Source organism: Schistocerca gregaria, chromosome 5, assembly GCF_023897955.1.
Source record: "Schistocerca gregaria isolate iqSchGreg1 chromosome 5, iqSchGreg1.2, whole genome shotgun sequence".
Lineage (NCBI taxonomy): Eukaryota > Metazoa > Arthropoda > Insecta > Orthoptera > Acrididae > Schistocerca > Schistocerca gregaria.
This window is the reverse complement of record NC_064924.1, coordinates 166,999,953-167,019,703: the sequence shown is the minus strand read 5'-3', so window position 1 is coordinate 167,019,703 and position 19,751 is coordinate 166,999,953. Positions and strand designations below refer to the sequence as shown.

General features: G+C 42.3%; 1 protein-coding gene across 1 annotated transcript in view; it reads left to right on the top strand.

The window, feature by feature from the left end:
- Positions 1-19,751, top strand: part of LOC126272250 (SET domain-containing protein SmydA-8-like) — a 147,532-nt gene that overhangs the window by 88,780 nt on the left and 39,001 nt on the right. Inside the window, exon 6 of the mRNA XM_049974964.1 lies at positions 13,475-13,799. Coding sequence (XP_049830921.1) covers positions 13,475-13,799 — 325 coding nt within the window. The remainder of the gene's footprint in view (positions 1-13,474; positions 13,800-19,751) is intronic.

The window sequence follows — 19,751 nt, the reverse complement described above, 5'->3', positions numbered from 1 at the left end:
GCGGAAAATACTGACAGGAAGAGCGGCCAGGATGACAGGATATCTGTTAAGCCGTCAGCGAATAACTACAGTGTTACTAGAGGCATCTTTAGAGAGCAAAAACTGTAGAAGAAGACAGAGATTGGAGTACATCAAGCAGATAATTGAGGACATAGGTTGCAAGTGCTACTCTGAGTCGAAAAGGTTACCATAGTAAATTCTTGGTGGCTCGAATCAAAACAGTCAGAAGACTGATGCCTGAAAAACAAGCATTTGTACGTCATCCAAGACATCCAGGTGTGGAAAGCTGAGGCTGTACAATGGGCGAGAGGGGGACAACAAGATCTATTGGAAAGCAATACGACAAATGACAGATATAAACAAAACAAACAGGATACCACATGTAGGTAGAGCTGCGGAACCACGACCATACTTTCATGTACGGAAAGCAGCCCCTTAGGATAAAAACCATTTTGTTAAATAATGACATAGAAACAGTACAACATAGGGTAGATAGGCAAGACTAGTCGTGAATGTAAACTAATAATGTTAAGATGGAAGGACTTATAGCAATCAATAGCACTGCCCTAAAGTGAACATACAATCGAAAATCAGCCAAGGGCCATGCAGGTGAGCCAAGCCGAGGCTGTAGAGTGGGAGGAGCGGGAAACAGCGACATCTATCGGGAAGGAAGTTGACAGATGAGAGCTACTCAGTAAAATCTAAAATTGCAGGGGAAATTCCAGAAACAGGACCTTAATTTCATGTGCAGAATGTAGCCCCCTAGGATAAAAAAAAACCGTTGCATGAATTAGTTGCATAGCAATACTGCGACATGGTGTGTAACTCTGGTCATGAAAGCACTGATACAACCTTCAAATTACGTAAAGATGGGCGTATACCTCTTACGTGACTTCACGTCACACCTGTTATCCTCACAAGTTTGTCATCTATTCACAAGGGGATTCTACTTACTAGCAAGCCGTGGAACACATTAGCAGCATGCGAAATATAGCCTCCCCCTCTTTCCTGACATCGGCTAGGGATATCTTAGGGCCACTCAATTGTACAATTTGACTTCGATGGTCTTCGGATACCATTATATACGTTGAAACATTCCTCTGACCTCCATCTAAATTACTCTACTCGCTGAGGAAGGCAAAAACACCGCCGAAATATCTATTATTTTAGTATCTTAGCATTTTGAGTATTTTATAAGGTGATACAGCAGTGTAGAAGGATTTTAGTGACATTACCGAACGAGGTGGCGCAGTGGCCGGACACGGGACTCATATTCGGGAGAACGGCGGTTCATATCTCACTCCGGTTGGCTCGGAATGGGATCAGGATGTAGTTGGGTATCGACTGTGTTGTTTCAGAAGGACCATCCTGATATTTGCTTTAAGCTATGCACGATAACTACAGGGAACTTAGGTCTATGTGGGCGTATACTCATTTGAACTGCCATTTTCCTGAATGAGACTCTGATGTCTTGCCACGCTGTAAGCAACTTACCATGTAGCGTAGCAAGTACGCTGTAGTATTATATCTACTTTCTTTTGTTTTCATTCTTTAGTATATGTAATAATTTAGCCGCGTGTTCTCAGGCGTCTTGCCACGGTCCGCGCGGCTTCCCCAATCGGAGGTTAGAGGAGTCCTACCTCGGGCATGGGAGTGTGTTGTCGTTAGCGTAAGTTAGTTTAAGATAGATTAAGTAGTGTGTAAGCTTAGGGACCGATGACCTAAGCAGTCTGAATCCATAAGATCTTACCACAACTAATAATTTTGATTCAACTATATTATTGTTAATAATAACGATACCTGAGCTGAGTGAAGAACAGCATGGGTTTAGGAAAGGAAGGAGCACGACCGACCTGATATGTTCTGTCCGTCAACTGATGGAAAAAAGTTGGGAGTATAACAAAAGGGTGATAATGGTTTTTATAGACATAAGAAAGGCATATGACTCAGTTGACTGGGAAAGACTCTGGGAAGAACTGAGAAAGATAGATATAGAAGATGGATACATTAATGTTATAAAGACAATGTACAGAGGCCACAATTGTAGAATTAGAACACCATTGGGGAACTCTGAATACTTCGAAATAAGACAAGGACTTAAGCAAGGAAGTATTCTATCTCCTGCGCTTTTTAATGTTGTGATGGAGGGAATGAATACGGCAGTTAAGGATATAGTAAAAGAAAAAGACAAAAAGATGATTTTTGCAGATGATATAGTAATATGGGGTGATAAAGAGGTAGATGTACAGTTACAGCTTGATGCGTGGAAGGAAATAATGAAAAGGTATGGATTAAAAATAAATAAAGATAAGAGTGAAGTAATGGTATTTGGAAGAGAGAAAGGAATCAATGGAAATATTACCTTGAATGGAGAACCCCTCAAAGTGGTAGAAAGTTTCACTTATTTAGGGAGTGAAGTATCTAGGGATGGAAGAATAACTAACGAAATTAATAAGAGGTTACAGAAGGGAGGCAATTTCTACCAAACAATAAAACATCTGATTTGGAATAATGAGGTTTCAAAAAGAGCAAAACTCCTTATGTATAAGAATTATTACGTCCCTATTGTCACCTATGGTGGAGAAACATGGACAATGACAGAAAGGGACTGGAGCAGACTGCAAGCAGGGGAAATGGAATTTCTCAGAGCAGTTAAGGGAAAAACAAGAATGGACAGAGTAAGGAATGTAGAGATTAGAAAGGACCTCAAACAAGAAAGTATGAGAGAAGAAATTGAAAGAAAGAGATTAAGATGGTATGGGCATGTTAAGAGGATGCATGCGCAGAGACTCCCCAAAATTATGGAAGAACTAAAGATGGATGGGAAAAGACCTAGAAGGCGCCCAGGAACACGGTGGAAAATGGGAGTAAGAATATCTGTTGAGAGGTGTGACCTGGCAGCAAGTGGAGGAAGAAAAGTGGTCGGAGGACCGAGCCATATGGAGAGGACTCGTCAGCACCCAGACCCGGCAGTAGATGGAGCGGGATTCGTACATAGACAGATAGAATAACGATACCTAAATGCCTCACCTAAATTTAATGCATAAGAATCTTATCATCCATAAGGCGGCATCATGCAACTATTTACTTGCAAAAGTATTTCTTTATTAAATTTAAATACGAGAAATTCAAGAACACAAGATACGACGCGTTGCAGGCATGCATGAAGCGTTACGTAAACAAGAAGGTGAGCCGCTACGGGGTTGTATGGAAATTACCAGTGCACATGACCGGAAATTGTTGGAGTACCCGGTGTGCTGGAAAACAGATTCTTTCTCGAGCGCTGTAGAATCTAGAAGGTTCATCGCGTATATAGACCTTCCGTTCCGTTGTGTGAGAAATGCACGGAACGTCTCTGTCGTAGGGAAATCACTTCTCTCTAATATATCGAAGTGTTCCTGACGTCACCGAGTATTACCATCAGTTTATTAACTCGTCAGATTGTGTTGCTGGTTGTTAATTACAAACTAAAACAGAAAGCATCGAAGGGGAGCCAATCGAGTAACTTCCACTTTCATAATAAACATCAGTTTATCATTCTATAAATATGAGATGACACGTGTAATTTACTTCGCAGATACACACGTTAGGAGGATAGAGCCGACTCCTTAATGCCTTGGTGCGCAGTTCACTGACCTTCATAAACGACTTCCATAGCGGACGGACAAGCAATTTAACGATCCATAAAAATCTTAGACTCGGTGCTAGCAAAGCACTTTTTACAATTTGCTTACGCTGTTCGGACAAACTACCCAGTTTAGAAACAATTTCTGAATAGGACCAGGTTTTAGTTCCCCGTAGATACACATAAGTTGCTTGTCGATCAGGCAGTGACTTTAGTTGAGAGAAGAAGTGTGATTTTTGCCTGTTAATATGTTTAGAATGACGGGTGTTCCGCATTCTCTAGATAGATGCTCCTACATCAAGATGAATAAGTGATTCTGGCGCTTGGCTTTTCATTTCGGTGTTATTTGATCTATGCTTAACTTCTCGTGCGGATGGCCTACTGATTGCGTGATGAAGAGTTAACTTCCAAATCGCTGTTAAGATTAGAATATGCAAGTGAGTAGGTCGTTCATTCTGAAGTTTAATTTCAAGTTCTGTTATAGAAGGCCGACCTAAAGACTCGCTTGATACTGCATTTTCAAATTCTATTCTTTGTACGTTATACACTTAACAGTTCAGAATTCTGTAAGACATTACTTCCGTTCACATTCCGGCTTACGTTTTATTAATTGTTGCTTTGTGAGTATTCCGCTCAGTATCTTTAAACGATGGACAGACGGCTCGTAGAGGTGTGTACGGGATGGTGGGCGCATGAGATCAACGTCCCTCGTGTGTATTTATGACATTCGAGGTGCCAAATGTGACAGTGTTTACGAGACCCATGTATTCATGTATTGCTGACCAGGAGAAGACTACAGTCCTTAAGGGTAAATACACTACTGGCCATTAAAATTGCTACACCACGAAGACGAGGTGATACAGACGCGAAATTTAACCGACAGGAAGAAGATGCTGCGACATGAAAATGATTAGCTTTTCAGAGCATTCACACAAGGTTGGTGCCGGTGGTGACACATACAACGCGCTGACATGAGGAAAGTTTCCAACCGATTTCTCATACACAAACAGCAGTTAACCGGTGTTGCCACGTGAAACGTTGTTGTGATGCCTCGTGTAAGGAGGAGAAACGCGTACCGTCACGTTTCCGACTTTGATAAAGGTCGGATTGTAGCCTATCGCAATTGCGGTTTATCGTATCGGAAAATTGCTGCTCGCGTTGGTCGACATCCAATGACTGTTAGCAAAATATGGAATCGGTGGGTTCAGGAGGGTAATACGGAACGCCATGCTGGATCCCAACTGCCTCGTATCACTAGCAGTAGACATGACAGGCATCTTATCCGCATGGCTGTAACGGATCGTGCAGCGACGTTTCGATCTCTGTGTCAACAGATGGGGACGTTTACAAGACAACAACCATCTGCACGAACAGTTCGACGACGTTTGCAGCAGCATGGACTATCAACTCGGAGACCATGGCTGCGGTGCACGAACGGCGAAACGTCATCTTTTCGGACGAATCCAGGTTCTGTTTACAGCGTCATGATGGTCGCATCGCGGTAAACGCACATTGGAAGCGTGTATTCGTCTTCGCCATAATGGCGTATCACCCGGCGTGATGGTATGGGGTGCCATTGGTTACACGTCTCGGTCACCTCTTGTTCGCATTGACGGCACTTTGAACAGTGGACGTTACATTTCGGATGTGTTACGACCCGTGGCTCTAACCTTCATTCGATCCCTGCGAAACCCTACATTTCACCAGGATAACGCACGACCGCATGTTGCAGATTCTGTACGGGCCTATCTGGATAGAGAAAATGTTCGACAGCTGCCCTGGCTAGCACATTCTCCAGATCTCTCACCAATTGAAAACGTCTGGTCAATGGTGGCCGAGCAACTGGCTCGTCACAATACGCCAGTCACTACTCTTGATGAACTGTGGTATCGTGTTGAAGTTGCATGGGCAGCTGTACCTGTACAAGCCATTCAAGCTCTGTTTCACTCAATGCCCAGGCGTATCAAGGCCGTTATTATGGACAGAGATGGTTGTTCTGTGTACTGATTTCTCAGGATCTATGCACCCAAATTGCGTGAAAATGTAATCACATGGCAGTTCTTGTCCAATGAATACCCATTTATCATCTGCATTTGTTTTCGGTGTATCAATTTTAATGGCCAGTACTGTATTATGTTCATTATAGTCTCGACTACAGCATTTTAGTGGCTAACCATCTCCTTCACTGACCACCTATTCATAAAATTGCAGACTGGGTGTTTCTGTAATGCAACAGTAGAGCAGCAGAATGGACCTACCATTGAGTGCAATGGTAACTTAAATGCTGCAAGGTCAATGTTTGCGGCGCTCGTAGAGGCTACAGTCTGCAGTAATTGTGTTGGCATCGCGCCTACACGGGTAAATGAATGGCAAGGCGCCAAACACTGAACTTAATGGACACTAACGCCGGTCAGATACTAAATCTGACCCCTTCAGGTTTGGTTTTCAGTCTTGTTTATCACGAACATTCATCCAGCAATAGTGGTAATTAGGTGTAATCCGTATTACTAAACGGCTATGACGGTGTACCGACCGGGATGCTGGTAGCTACCTAACAGCTTTTCGGAGAAAGAAAAATTTGATTTTTAATATGTCATATGATTACTAACCAAATTTAAAAATAAATTATATGCGGTCATAAACTTCTTATTAAGAGGCATAATTTTGTGTTCAAGGCTTACCACAATAAGTGAAGTATTCAAGTTAGACACTGTGTGTATGTGTCGAGATAGAGCAACTGACGGCGCGGAAATTACTCAGTCTACATTCATCCAGTACTTGAGAGTAAAAGAATTTACAGACTTCTGACAAACTTGACAAATATTTCTAAAATTTTCGAAACTTTTTCTAGCTGACTCCCTCCCACAAACTAATGAAAGCGAAAAAGTTTATTGCTAGCTACGTTTCCATTGTTTATGTAGTCAAACTTTAGCATCAGTCATGACGTTGTAATTCATAACTTCTTTAGTGCTAACTCTATTCGCAACACATTTTGCAGATAGTATCCACGTATACCACTGAAAGTACATGCAAAATTATATCACTGTACGAGTGATAGTTTAGGAGAAATGAGGATTGTACATATGAGTCCGAGTCTTTAAGGAACCGAAGGCGGACTGTTACTGGTTTGTTTAGAAACCACCAAACCTGCTAAGTTCCAGTCACTTCACTTTGAAAACACTAGAGTGGTTTCAGTTCTTTTCGAAGGGTCCTCGGGCTTAGTTTTTCAGCGATGGCGTTCCATTGGAGTGTGAAATGGTACCTGAGTCGGACAATTCCTGTAGTCAAGTGGTATTTTTCAAATTCTGAAGTTTTACGTTAAAACCAGTCTGTAGAAAGTCATGGATTGCACACACCTGTATTATCACTTTATTAAACAACCAGTTTCGATCAGAAATGGACCATCCTCATACTACGCAAAAGATGAAGATTAGGCACAGCGAGTAATTAGAAAAACAGTTATAATTCACTGGTCACTATTTGTGGCGTATTTTTTTGCTTAGAATGTAGCACCATAATCAGATGCATGAAAAATCGTAGTATATACGAAGCGCCATCGAACATGTTAATTGAGCTATTACACTGGAGCACATATGGCACACAATAGATTCCGCGAGGAAGCATATGCCAATACTGAAGTGCCTTATTACTCTTCTAGCTTTCCGATGTTTTTATAACTGAAGGCAAATGCCACTTCAATAGTGCCACGTGCTTCACCACAGTAGGTGCTGTGTGTTGTATGTGCTCCAGTTTTGAAGCTGCATTCACATGTTGGTTAAAGGCATGATGCTTAGTAACAGTTATTAACCATGCATCTGATAACGATGTCACATTTAATGTATACAATACGTTTTGAATATGATTAGTAGGCCTATATTACGACTGTTTTGCTTTACGCTCAGGCAGAGGCAGGGCCCGCGCGGTGAGCACGTTACTTGATCGATGCGTCATGTATCAAGGCTTAAGAGCAGATGTAGGGATTTCATGGTTAATTTATTTATTGATGTTTTAAGAACGTTACTTGATCGATGCGTCATGTATCAAGGCTTAAGGGCAGATGTAGGGATTTCATGGTTAATTTATTTATTGATGTTTTAAGAACGACATCTCACAGTTTCGTAGTCTAAATCTGACTAGAAATGTTTTTAAAAAATTTCTTTGGCCATCTGCGGCAGATACGCTCCCTTTTCTAATGCTGTGATCCACACCATCTCTACGCTAATTTCTTTTTTGTCTCAGTTTTTCGTTCGCACGACCCTAAGGAACTGCAGAGGTACATAGAACATTGTTGTTGTGGCCTTCAGTCCTGAGACTGGTTTGATGCAACTCTCCATGCTACTCTAACCTATGCAAGCTTCTTCATCTCCCAGTACCTACTACAACCTACATCCTTCTGAATCTGCTTAGCGTATTCATATCTTGGTCCCCCTCTACGATTTTTACCCTCCACGCTGCCTTCCAATACTAAATTGGTGATCCCTTGATGCCTCAGAACATGTCCTACCAACCGATCCCTTCTTCTGATCAAGTTGTGCCACAAACTTCTCTTCTTCCCAATCCTATTCAGTACTTCATCATTAGCTATGTGATCTACCCATCTAATCTTCAGCATTCTTCTGTAGGACCACCTTTCGAAAGCTTCTATTCTCTTCTTGTTCAAACTATTTATCGTCCATGTTTCACTTCCACGCGTGGCTACACTCCATACAAATACTTTCAGAAATGACTTCCTGACACTTAAATCTATACTCGATGTTAACTAATTTCTCTTCTTCAGAAACGCTTTCCTTTCCATTGCTAGTCTACATTTCATATCGTCTCTACTTCGACCATCATCAATTATTTTGCTCCCCAAATAGCAAAACTCCTTTACTACTTTAAGTCTTTCATTTCCTAATCTAATTCCCTCAGCATCACTCCACTTAATTCGACTACATTCCATTTTCCTCGTTTTGCTTTTGTTGATGTTCATCTTATATCCTCCTTTTAAGACACTATCCATTCCGTTCAACTGCTCTTCCAAGTCCTTTGCTGTCGCTGACAGAATTGCGATGTCATCGGCGAACCTCAAAGTTTTTATTTCTTCTCCATGGATTTTAATACCTACTCCAAATTTTTCTTTTGTTTCCTTCACTGCTTGCTCAATATACAGATTTAATAACATCGGGGAGAGACTACAACCCTGTCTCACTCCCTTCCCAACCACTGCTACCCTTTCATGTCCATCGACTCTTATAACTGCCATTTGGTTTCTGTACAAATTGTAAATAGCCTTTCGCTCCCTGTATTTTACCCCTGCGACCTTCAGAATTTGAAAGAGAGTATTCCAGTCAACATTGTCAAAGCTTTCTCTAGGTCTACAAATGCTATAAACGTAGGTTTGCCTTTCCTTAATCTATTTTCTAACATAAGTCGTAGGGTCAGTATTGCCTCACGTGTTCCAACATTTCTACGGAATCAAAACTGATCTTCCCCGAGCTCGGCTACTACTAGGATTTCATTCGTCTGTAAAGAATTCGCGTTAGTATTTTGCAGCTGTGACTTATTAAACTGATAGTTCGGTAATTTTCACATGTGTCAATGCATGCTTTCTTTGGGATTGGAATTATTATATTCTTCTTGAAGTCTGAGGGTATTTCGCCTGTTTCATACATCTTGCTCACCAGATGGTAGAGTTTTGTCAGGACTGGATCACCCAAGGCCGTCAGTAATTCCAATGGAATGTTGTCTACTCCGGTGGCCTTGTTTCGACTCAGGTCTTTCAGTGCTCTGTCAAACTCTTCACGCAGTATCGTATCTCCCATTTCATCTTCATCTACACCCTCTTCCATTTCCATTATATTGTCTTTGTATAGAGCCTCTATATACTCCTTCCACCTTTGTGCTTTCCCTTCTTTGCTTAGAACTGGGTTTCCATCGGAGCTCTTGATGTTCATACAAGTGGTTCTCTTTTCTCCAAAGGTCTCTTTTAATTTTCCTGTAGGCAGTATCTATCTTACCCCTAGTGAGATAAGCCTCTACATCCTTACATTTGTCCTCTAGCCATCCCTGCTTAGCCATTTTGCACTTCCTGTCGATCTCATTTTTGAGACATTTGTATTCCTTTTTAACTCCTTAATTTACTGCATTTTTATATTTTCTCTTTCATCATTTCAATATTTCTTTTGTTACCCAAGGATTTCTACTAGCCCTCGTCTTTTTACCTACTTGATCCTCTGCTGTCTTCACTACTTCATCCCTCAAGGCTACCCATTGTTCTTCTACTGTATTTCTTTCCCCCACCCCTGTCAATTGCTCCCTTATGCTCTCCCTGAAACTCTGTACAACCTCTGGTTCTTTTAGTTCATCCAGGTCCCATCTCCTTAATTTCCCACATTTTTGCAGTTTCTTCAGTTTTAATCTACAGGTCATAACCCACAGATTGTGGTCAGAGTGCACATCTGCCCCTGGAAATGTCTTACAATTTAAAACCTGATTCCTAAATCTCTGTCTTATCATTATATAATCTATCTGAAACCTGTCAGTATCTCCAGGCTTCTTCCATGTATACAGCCTTCTTTTATGATTCTTGAACCAAGTGTTAGCTACGATTAAGTTGTGCTCTGTGCAAAACTCTACCAGGCGGCTTCCTCTTTCATTTCTTAGCCCCATTCCATATTCACCTACTACGTTTCCTTCTCTCCCTTTTCCTACTACCGAATTCCAGTCACCCATGACTATCAAATTTTCGTCACCCTTCACTATCTGAATAATTTCTTTTATTTCATCATACATTTCTTCAATTTCTTCGTCATCTGCAGAGCTAGTTGGCATATAAACTTGTACTTCTGTAGTAGGTGTTGGCTTCGTATCTATCTTGACCACAATAATGCAGAACATTATGACAATGATTATAGTAGTGGCAGAAATTAGAAAACGGATAACTGCTGGTAGATGCTAACAGACTGACAGACAAAGAAATTCACACATTACAAATATATTGTTGAAAAGCCATCAGGGCCTATGTACATAGTGTGTACACAATGCATTAAGCAGTATGGGAAATATTCTCACAGAAACTTTCCACAAATGAGAATCCTCAATATGTGTGACGTATTGTGTTGAAAATATCTGCAGGAGAAGCTAGTGGAAATCCACATACCCATATGGTTTGCCACTTGTTGTTTTAAATGTTATAAAGCCAATTCTCAGTTAGCTAGCCAACCCTGAACTGCTTAAGAAATGTGTACAGCGGAAAACAGAAAATACGAATGAGACGCTTAATCACCTTACATGGATGCGTTTCCCGGAAACTGTATTTGTGTCATCAAGTATTGTGTAGACAGCTGCATGTGATGCCTGTACAGTCTTTAATAGTGTAAATGTAAAAAAAAGGTACAAATGGCTCTAAGCACTATGGGACTTAACATCTGAGGTCATCAGTCCTCTACTTAGAACTACTTAAACCTAACTAACCTGAGGACATGACACACTTCCATGACCGAGGCAGGTTCGAACCTGCGACCGTACTAGGCGCACGGATCCGAATTGAAGCGTCTAGAACGGCTCGTCCACAGCGGCCGGCAGAGGGAATGTAAGCAGGATTCCTGCAGAGAATACGATTCCATCCAGGTGCACGCTGAAGATAGTCAGAGGCATTGATGGAGCAGACTTGGAAAAGGCCAAGCAGCAGAAGAATATAAAAAATTGATGTGACGGAGGGTAACCAGAGGAAGAGAATACTCCAGTAAGACAAAGAAGAGAATTAAGATCACGGAAATGGACATTTAATGACTGGAGGTATGGCAGTGTTTTAAGAAAATGAAACAAAAACCTTAAGTGACATCTGCCTTATTTTTCAGATATAATATACGTTTTCTCAGGCAAGATAGAAACTAAAATACTAAAATTTCTCACAATTTTTAAAAATGACTTACTAAATAATCCTGTGCAGAACTTTTTCTTTTCCTTGTGTTTGATAAAAGTTCTCCTTTACTGTATGAGGAATGCAGAGCAGTTTCGGTTAATACAAAAACAAAAAAAAACTGATTTGAAAGTAACTAAGAGCTTTGATAAAAATCTGTTGCACCCACTTTACCTGCGTTTGATGCAGATGTACAGTACGGAGTTTAAAGTTTAATACTTGATTTAATTATGAGACAAGACAGTATACGTAAAATGGCAACTACGAAATCAAATAGTTATAAAATGAATGTCCATGAAAGTTATCAAACAATAACTGCAGAGAAAACCACGCACAATGTTCAGGTTTTAATACACTATTGGCCATTAAAATAGCTACACCATGAAGATGACATGCTACGGACGCGAAATTTAACAGACAGGAACAAGATGCTGTTATATGCAAATGATTAGCTTCTCAGAGCATTCACATAACGTCGGCGCCGGTGGCGAAACATACAACGTGCTGACATGAGGAAAGTTTCCAACCGATTTCTCATACACAAACAGCAGTTGACCGGCATTGCCTGGTGAAACGTTGTTGTGATGCCTCGTGTAAGGAGGATAAATGCGTAACGTCACGTTTCCGGCTTTGATAAAGGTCGGATTGTAGCCTATCGCGATTGCCGTTTATCGTATCGGAAAGTTGCTGCTCGCGTTGGTCGAGATCCAATGACTGTTAGAAGAATATGGAATCGGTGGGTTCAGGAGGGTAATACGGAACGCCGTGCTGGATCCCAACTGCCTCGTATCACTAGCAGTCGAGATGACAGGCATCTTATCCGCATGACTGTAAAGGATCGTACAGCCACGTCTCGATCCCTATCCCTGAGTCAACAGATGGGGACGTTTGCAAGACTAGAACCATCTGCATGAACAGTTCGACGACGTTTGCAGCATCATGGACTATCAGCTCGGAGACCATGGGTGCGGTTGCCCTTAACGCTGCATCACAGACAGGACCGCCTGCGATGGTGTACTCAACGACGAACCTTGGTGCACGAATGGCAAAACGTCATTTTTTCAGATAAATCCAGGTTCTGTTTACAGCATCATGATGATCGCATCCGTGTTTAGCGACATCGCGGTGTACGCACATTGGAAGGGTGTATTCGTCATGGCCATACTGGCGTATCACCCGGCGTGATGATATGGGGTGCCATTGGTTACACGTCTCGGTCACCTCTTGTTCGCATTGACGGTACTTTGAACAGTGAACGTTGCATTTCAGATGTGTTACGACCCGTGGCTCTACCCTTCATTCGATCCCTGCGAAACCTTACATTTCAGCAGGATAATGCACGACCGCATGTCGTAGTTCCTGTACGGGCCTTTCTGGATAGAGAAAAAGTTCGACTGCTGGCCTGGCCAGCACATTCTCCAGATCTCTCACCAGCAGAAAACGTCTGGTCAATGGTGGGCGCGCAACTGGCTCGTAACAATACGCCAGTCACTACTCTTGATGAACTGCGGTATCGTGTTTAAGCTGCATGGGCACCTGTACCTGTACACGCCTTCGATGCTGTGTTTGACTCAATGCCCAGGCGTATTAAGGCCGTTATTACGGCCAGAGGTGGTTGTTCTGAGTACTGATTTCTCAGGATCTATGCACCCAAATTACGTGAAAATGTAATGGCATGTCAGTTCTGGTGTAATATATTTGTCCAATGAATACCCATTTATCATCTGCATTTCTTCTTAGTGTGGCAATTTTAAAGGCCAGTAGTGTAGGAAACATCGATGTTTAAATGTCGGTATGGATATTGGATTGCGTCTGCCCTTAACGATTCGTCCGTGTGCACGCACTGTGTAGATTAGTGTTTTGTCCGGTGAACTTACGAGCTTGCTTCTAGAGAGAGACGTGCTGTGGCAGTATGTCCCCAGCGGGCCGCCTGTGTCTGTGAGCAGGAGTTCGGGTCGCTGCTGTCTGCGCTGCGGTGCGGGCGCGGCGGCTGCCCAGGCGCCGTGGTGAGCGAGGATCCGCTGGACGAGTCGTCCCCGTGGCGCTGCGGCGCTTGCGGCTGGCAGCTGGGCGCGGCCAAGGCGCGCGCCACGTCGGCAGCCCTGGGTGCCCTGCTGGCCAGGGTGGACACGGGCAGCCCCGAGGCGGTGGCCGCGCGCCTCCGCTGCCCAGCGCTGGCCCAGCTGCTGCACCCCTGCAACCAGGTCGCCGTAGAGCTCAAGAGCTGCCTCGTCTGGCACTACGGACACTCCGCCGGCTACACCTGGCGAGGTGAGACCGCTCTGCCCTGCCTCGTCACACGTCCACACGTAGCAGTCGGGCAGATTCCAGTCGAGCTGCTGCTCTGTGAAGACATGTCAGCAGAGAGCGCTGTTACGAGTTTGCATACTTTAGACTGACAATGGAAGAGCAATTTTCAATGATGGTATAGAAGTGTGTAGCTGCTGTTTACCGCTGGCCGCTGTTGCCGAGCGCTTCTAGGCGCTTCAGTCCAGAGCAGCGCTGTTGCTACGGTCGCAGGTTCGAATCCTACCTCGGGCATCGATGTGTGTGATGTCCTTAGGGTAATTCTAACAAGGACAACAAAAGGTGTAAGCAGTAGCGCCTACTTCTCAAGCGTTATTGATAACATCGCAAGATAATTTCGGTTGTCAAATATATACTTGTGCGTGGCCATTTTTACAATGAAGCGGCGGCAGTCGAGAGGTTACCGTTCAAGCACCGTAATCGCTGGATCGCAGGATCGTGTCCCGTTCGTCAGTTTTTTTTTAAATTTCTAACACAGTCATTTTCTTTACTATTTATATTACAATTGATCTAATGGGAAAAATACGTGTAATCGGATGAACTTTTATTAAATTTACAATGTTATTTGGCAGTCTACAAATTTTTACTATGACAAATTATTTAATATTCATAACTATAACTAGTAAACTACCAAACGCATAAAGTGATACTAAAAATGCCTGCTTGTCCGTGTCTTCGAAATTGTTCGTATTTAGTCGAAAGAGAACGAGAAATTGCTTCTCGTGAAGACGCTATTAAAATGCACTCAATACTGCACGACCAATTATCAGCGCCGATATTTAAGGAAATGCTCCGTTATGCATGGTTTGCTTCCAAATTATGGGCTGAAAGAGAGGTCTTTCAAAATGTTAACGATGTTTCTTTTCCATGGAAAACCTCAAAAGACCTTGCGTATGCGGAAACATAGCATTTATTCAATGCCGCTGGTGCCGTTTAACTTCAATGTTTTCCATGTTTTTACGAAAAATACCATCCTACAACTTGTGCTCGTAATGTCGAAAGCGACGATTAGTTGTTCATCTTTCGAAAGCCGTCTATGTGGGCCAAAACTTGGGAGTAACAAGTCGTTTCGCGCTCCTTCCAGGTATACTGGATTTCTGAAATCACGGACAAGCATACATTTTCATTATCACTTTATGTGTTTGGTCGTTTCGCAGTCCATAGTTACGAATATTATATTATTTGTGATAATAAAAATTTGTACATTGCCAAATCACACTGTAAATTTAATAAAAGTTCATCCGATTACACGTATTTTTCCCATTAGATCAATTGTAATGTAAATAGTAGAGAAAATGACTGCGTTAGAAGTAAAAAACTGACGAACGGAACTCAATCCTGCGATACATCGATTACGTTTTTTTTTATTATCTCATTTTGTTCTCTACTGTTCGTTGAATTTGTTCGTTGCGGATGTCCGATGAACCCTGTTCAGGTTGTTCGTTGATCCAACCACTCAGTTTTTTATTACAGAGGATAGGTAGATCCTCTGACCGAACACGCTTTTTTTTTTTTTTTAAATTCTGTTCGATATTGTCCGTTGCGTTTGGTCTGGGCGGACGTCACAAGACGTCCGTTCAAGTTGATGGTTCATTCTTGGACTAAGTTTTTTTTATTACAGACAGCACGCAGCCCTCTGACCGAACACACTGAGTTACCGTGCCGGCGTCGATTACGGGGCTTGAACGATAACCTCTCGACTGCTGCCGCTTCATGGTTAAAATGGCCACCCACAGGTATATATTTGACGACCGAAATTATCTTGCGATTTTCTCAACAACGCTTGAGAAGTACGCGCTACTGCTTACACATTTTGTTGTCCTAATGGAGTACTACGAGTGTACGAAGTTTGCAGTAAATCCGCGTTCCAGACGTCGTGGCCTCCCCTTGTAAGTCTAGGTGACTGATGACCTCGGATGTTAAGTCCCATAGTGCTTAGAGCCGTTTGAACCATTTTTTTTCTGTCCTCCTCCCCTTTTCTAATGAGCCTTTGTTTCTATACGTAACTTTATTCAATCGTGTCAAATGGTTCAAATGGCACTGAGCACTATGGGACTTAACATCTGAGGTCATTATTTCCCTAGAACTTAGAACTACTTAAACCTAACTAACCTAAGGACATCACACACATCCATGCCCGAGGCAGGTTCGAACCTGCGACCGTAGCGATAGCGCCGTTTCAGACTGAGGCGCCTACAACCGCTCGGCCACCAGGGGCCGACTCAATCGTGTCAGAAGCATCAAATACTCCTGAAGGTGTAGCTGGTGTAAGTTAGTTTCTTTCAGTGATGTCTTCCGACTGTTTTGATGTGGCCAACCTCTTCACCTTGAAGTAGCACTGTCCTCAATTATTTGTTGGCTGTATTCCAATCTGTGTCTTCCTCTACAGTTTTTACCCTCTACAGCTCCTTCCAGTAATATGGAAGTTATTGACTGATATCTTAACAGATGTCCTACCATCCAACAGATGTCCTACCATCCTGTCCCTTCTTCTTGTCAGTGTTTCTCATACATTCCTTTCCTCCCTAATTCTTCAGAAAACTACCTCAGTCCTTTATTTACCAGTTCACCTAATTTTCAACATTCGTCTGTAGCACCACATCTCAAATACCTAGATTCTCTTTTTTTTGTCTTCCCATAGTCCACTACAATACAATGTTGTGCTCCAAACAAACATTCTTAAAGATTTCATCCTCAATGTTTGATACTATTAGACTTCTCTTGGCCGGGAATGTACTTTTTTCCCGTTATTTACGAATGACACAAGCTTTTCGAGGAAAAAACACGCTGTTTTATTAGAATCCTACAGAAAAACGCTTAACAATGATACTAATTTTCCATTCCGGTAAAGAACGCAAAACAATCCGTGTCTGGTAAGACAAAGATATTTAAATGTCAGTGAACTTATTAAGGAAAATTGTTCATATCGCAAAACTTTAAGACTCTCCCTTATTTAATAACTTACACACACACTAAAATTTTTGCAGAACTTTCTTAGTCATGTAGTAAATAATGGTTTTGGTAATAAATCCGCAAGCTGATTTTCAGTATCTGCTCTTGAAATAGTTGTTTCACCGGCTGTAACTAATCGTCGAACAGAGAAGTGCCTGAGACGAACATGTTTTGTGCGTCGGGGAAATTCAATATTCTGTGCGAGTCGCACAGTAGCTTCATTGTCCACTCGTAGGCGGGATTTCGAAACACTTAGCCGGCAAAGATAAGTTAAAAACTCTCTTCATCCGGACCATTTCTCGTACTGCTTCACTAGCCGCTGCAACTTCATCTTCTGTGATAGAGATTGCAACTGCAGTTTGTCGCTGACTCATCCAACTGACAGGTGCGCCAAAGTACAAGCAGAGAACACCTGAGGTATATCGTCCAGTCCCTATATCGCCTCCATGATCGGCATCACGATAACATTTAAGAATTACTTTGTCTTTACTGTTTTAGTAAATAAGTCCATAGTCATATATGCCTCTCGAAGAGGGAAAAATTCTTTTCACCCTTATTACATCACACTCTCTTTGGTTTTCAAGTCATCTAGATACTACTCAAACAGTGTATCCTATATGTCTGCTCTTGTCCCACACATTAGGTACATCAAGGATGCAACTGCTTGTCTTTAAGGATATTGTGTTGACAGGATTCTCTTCAGTGCAAAATGGCTCAAATGGCTCTGAGCACTATGGGACTTAACATCTGAGATAATCAGTCCTCCGGAACTTAGAACTACTTAAAACAAACCTAAAGACATCAGACACATCCATGCCCGAGGCAAGATTCGCAACTGCGACCGTAGCAATCGCGCGGTTCCTGAGCGAAGCGCCTACAACCGCTCGGTCACAGCGGCCACCTTCAGTGCAGTCGACCTTGATAATTAGAGTTGTTATAGTTCTACAATTACTCATGCCACATAGCTCCAAATCCTTGTTGGTGAAATGATTCTGACTGACTTGAATGGAACCACGCTCTTCTCTATCAGTTTCCAACCCTAAATAATATGATGCTGGCTTTGATTTCATTTTGAAACTCGTTCAAGATCTTCACTAAATTCTTTAACTTCACTGTCATTGTTGACGGTAATCAACCCGTCATCAACATATAGTACAACTAAAATATTGTAAGGACGTTTCTGTCTCATAAAGAGGCAAAGATAAAACCAATCTCTCGTTCCAGCAGCGGGTTGCCTGTTTCTGGCCATATAAGGTTCTTATTAATCGACAAACGTGTCTAGAACCATTATTATAACCATCATTATAGCCTTCAGGTTGGTCACAAATATCGTTTCCTTCAGGTCACCGTATATAAAGGCAGCAGTCACATCTATTTGTGCAACGTTCATCCTCTCATTGGCTGCAACGCTGAGTAATGTTCGAATAGTCGAGATCTTCGCCACAGGGCTGAAAGTCTGTTCGTAATCAGTCCGTTTCTTTTGAGAAAATACTTTGATTACCAATCTTGCTTCGAATCTGTGAACCGATCCATCCGCTTCGTCTCTGGTTTATAGATCCACTTATATGGAATTGCCCTCTTTCCATGCGGAAAATCTTTCATTTTTTTTCTTAATCAATTGCTGCTTTCCAGTCGTCTCATTGACTCGAATTTATGGCGTCACAATAAGATTCTGGTTCCTCAAAGTTCATTAACTGGGTTACGTAGTGTTAAAGTCTCTTCGGACGTTTTAACGTTAAACGTTCTCGCAGTTGTGGCCTAATTCGAACTTTCTTTCTCTTGGAAAACTAAATTTCACTTTGCTGTTAATTTCGTCTGATGAGTCTTCAGACTTCTGATGGGTGAGATCGAGATCCACAGGATCTACTGGACTTAATGTTCCATAATTTTATCTAAAAAATAGCATCCCGTAACTCATTAACTGGCGATTTTCTTCACACCAGATCCGACAACCACCGTCGTGGTCATAGCCACTCAGAATCACTTTTACTGCTTTTCGGTCCATTGTCATCCTTAATTGTTTGGAACGTGAACATAATACCAGAATGAGATTTTCACTCTGCAGCGGAGTGTGCGCTGATATGAAACTTCCTGGCAGATTAAAACTGTGTGCCCGACCGAGACTCGAACTCGGGACCTTTGCCTTTCGCGGGCTAGTGTTCTACCATCTGAGCCACCGAAGCACGACTCACGCCCGGTACTCACAGCTTTACTTCTGCCAGTATCTCGTCTCCTACCGTCCAAACTTTACAGAAGCTCTCCTGCGAACCTTGCAGAACTAGCACTCCTGAAAGAAAGGATACTGTGGAGACATGGCTTAGCCACAGCAAAGGTCCCGAGTTCGAGTCTCAGTCGGGCAGACAGTTTTGATCTGCCAGGAAGTTTCATATCAGCGCACACTCCACTGCAGAGTGAAAATCTCATTCTGGAAACTTCCCCCAGGCTGTGGTGTAACTGGAGTAAATTTTCTCAACTGATTTCATTTGCTTCAGCACGAATGCTTCTCATCTTTAATTTAAACAGCCCTCCATAACGACCACGATGGCCAACTAGTTTCGTAACTTCACCAAATTTAAAATAACGCCTTTCTGTTGTGGTGAAAAATGTAGGTATTGGATTTTTGCCTTGTGCTGCTAAGACTAAAAACAGATTCTTCTTAATTTTTGATACGTACCATACATCACTCAAAGTGATTTTGTGCCACTTTCCATTCACTGCTGCTTCCATTTCTATTGTACCCTCGCCAGTAGTCACAACGATAACATCATCTGCTGATGTAACTGTATGTGTCGTAGAAAATAGTTCTTATCATTATCACACACAGATGACATAACAACAGACGTTTCGGCGAAGAGAACCACATTCGTGTTTGAAGTTTCAGCAGCTTCTGAAACATCACTTTCCTGAGGCTTTTGCAGTCGACCATCCACAACCAACTTTCGGCATTTCTTGATCATACGATAT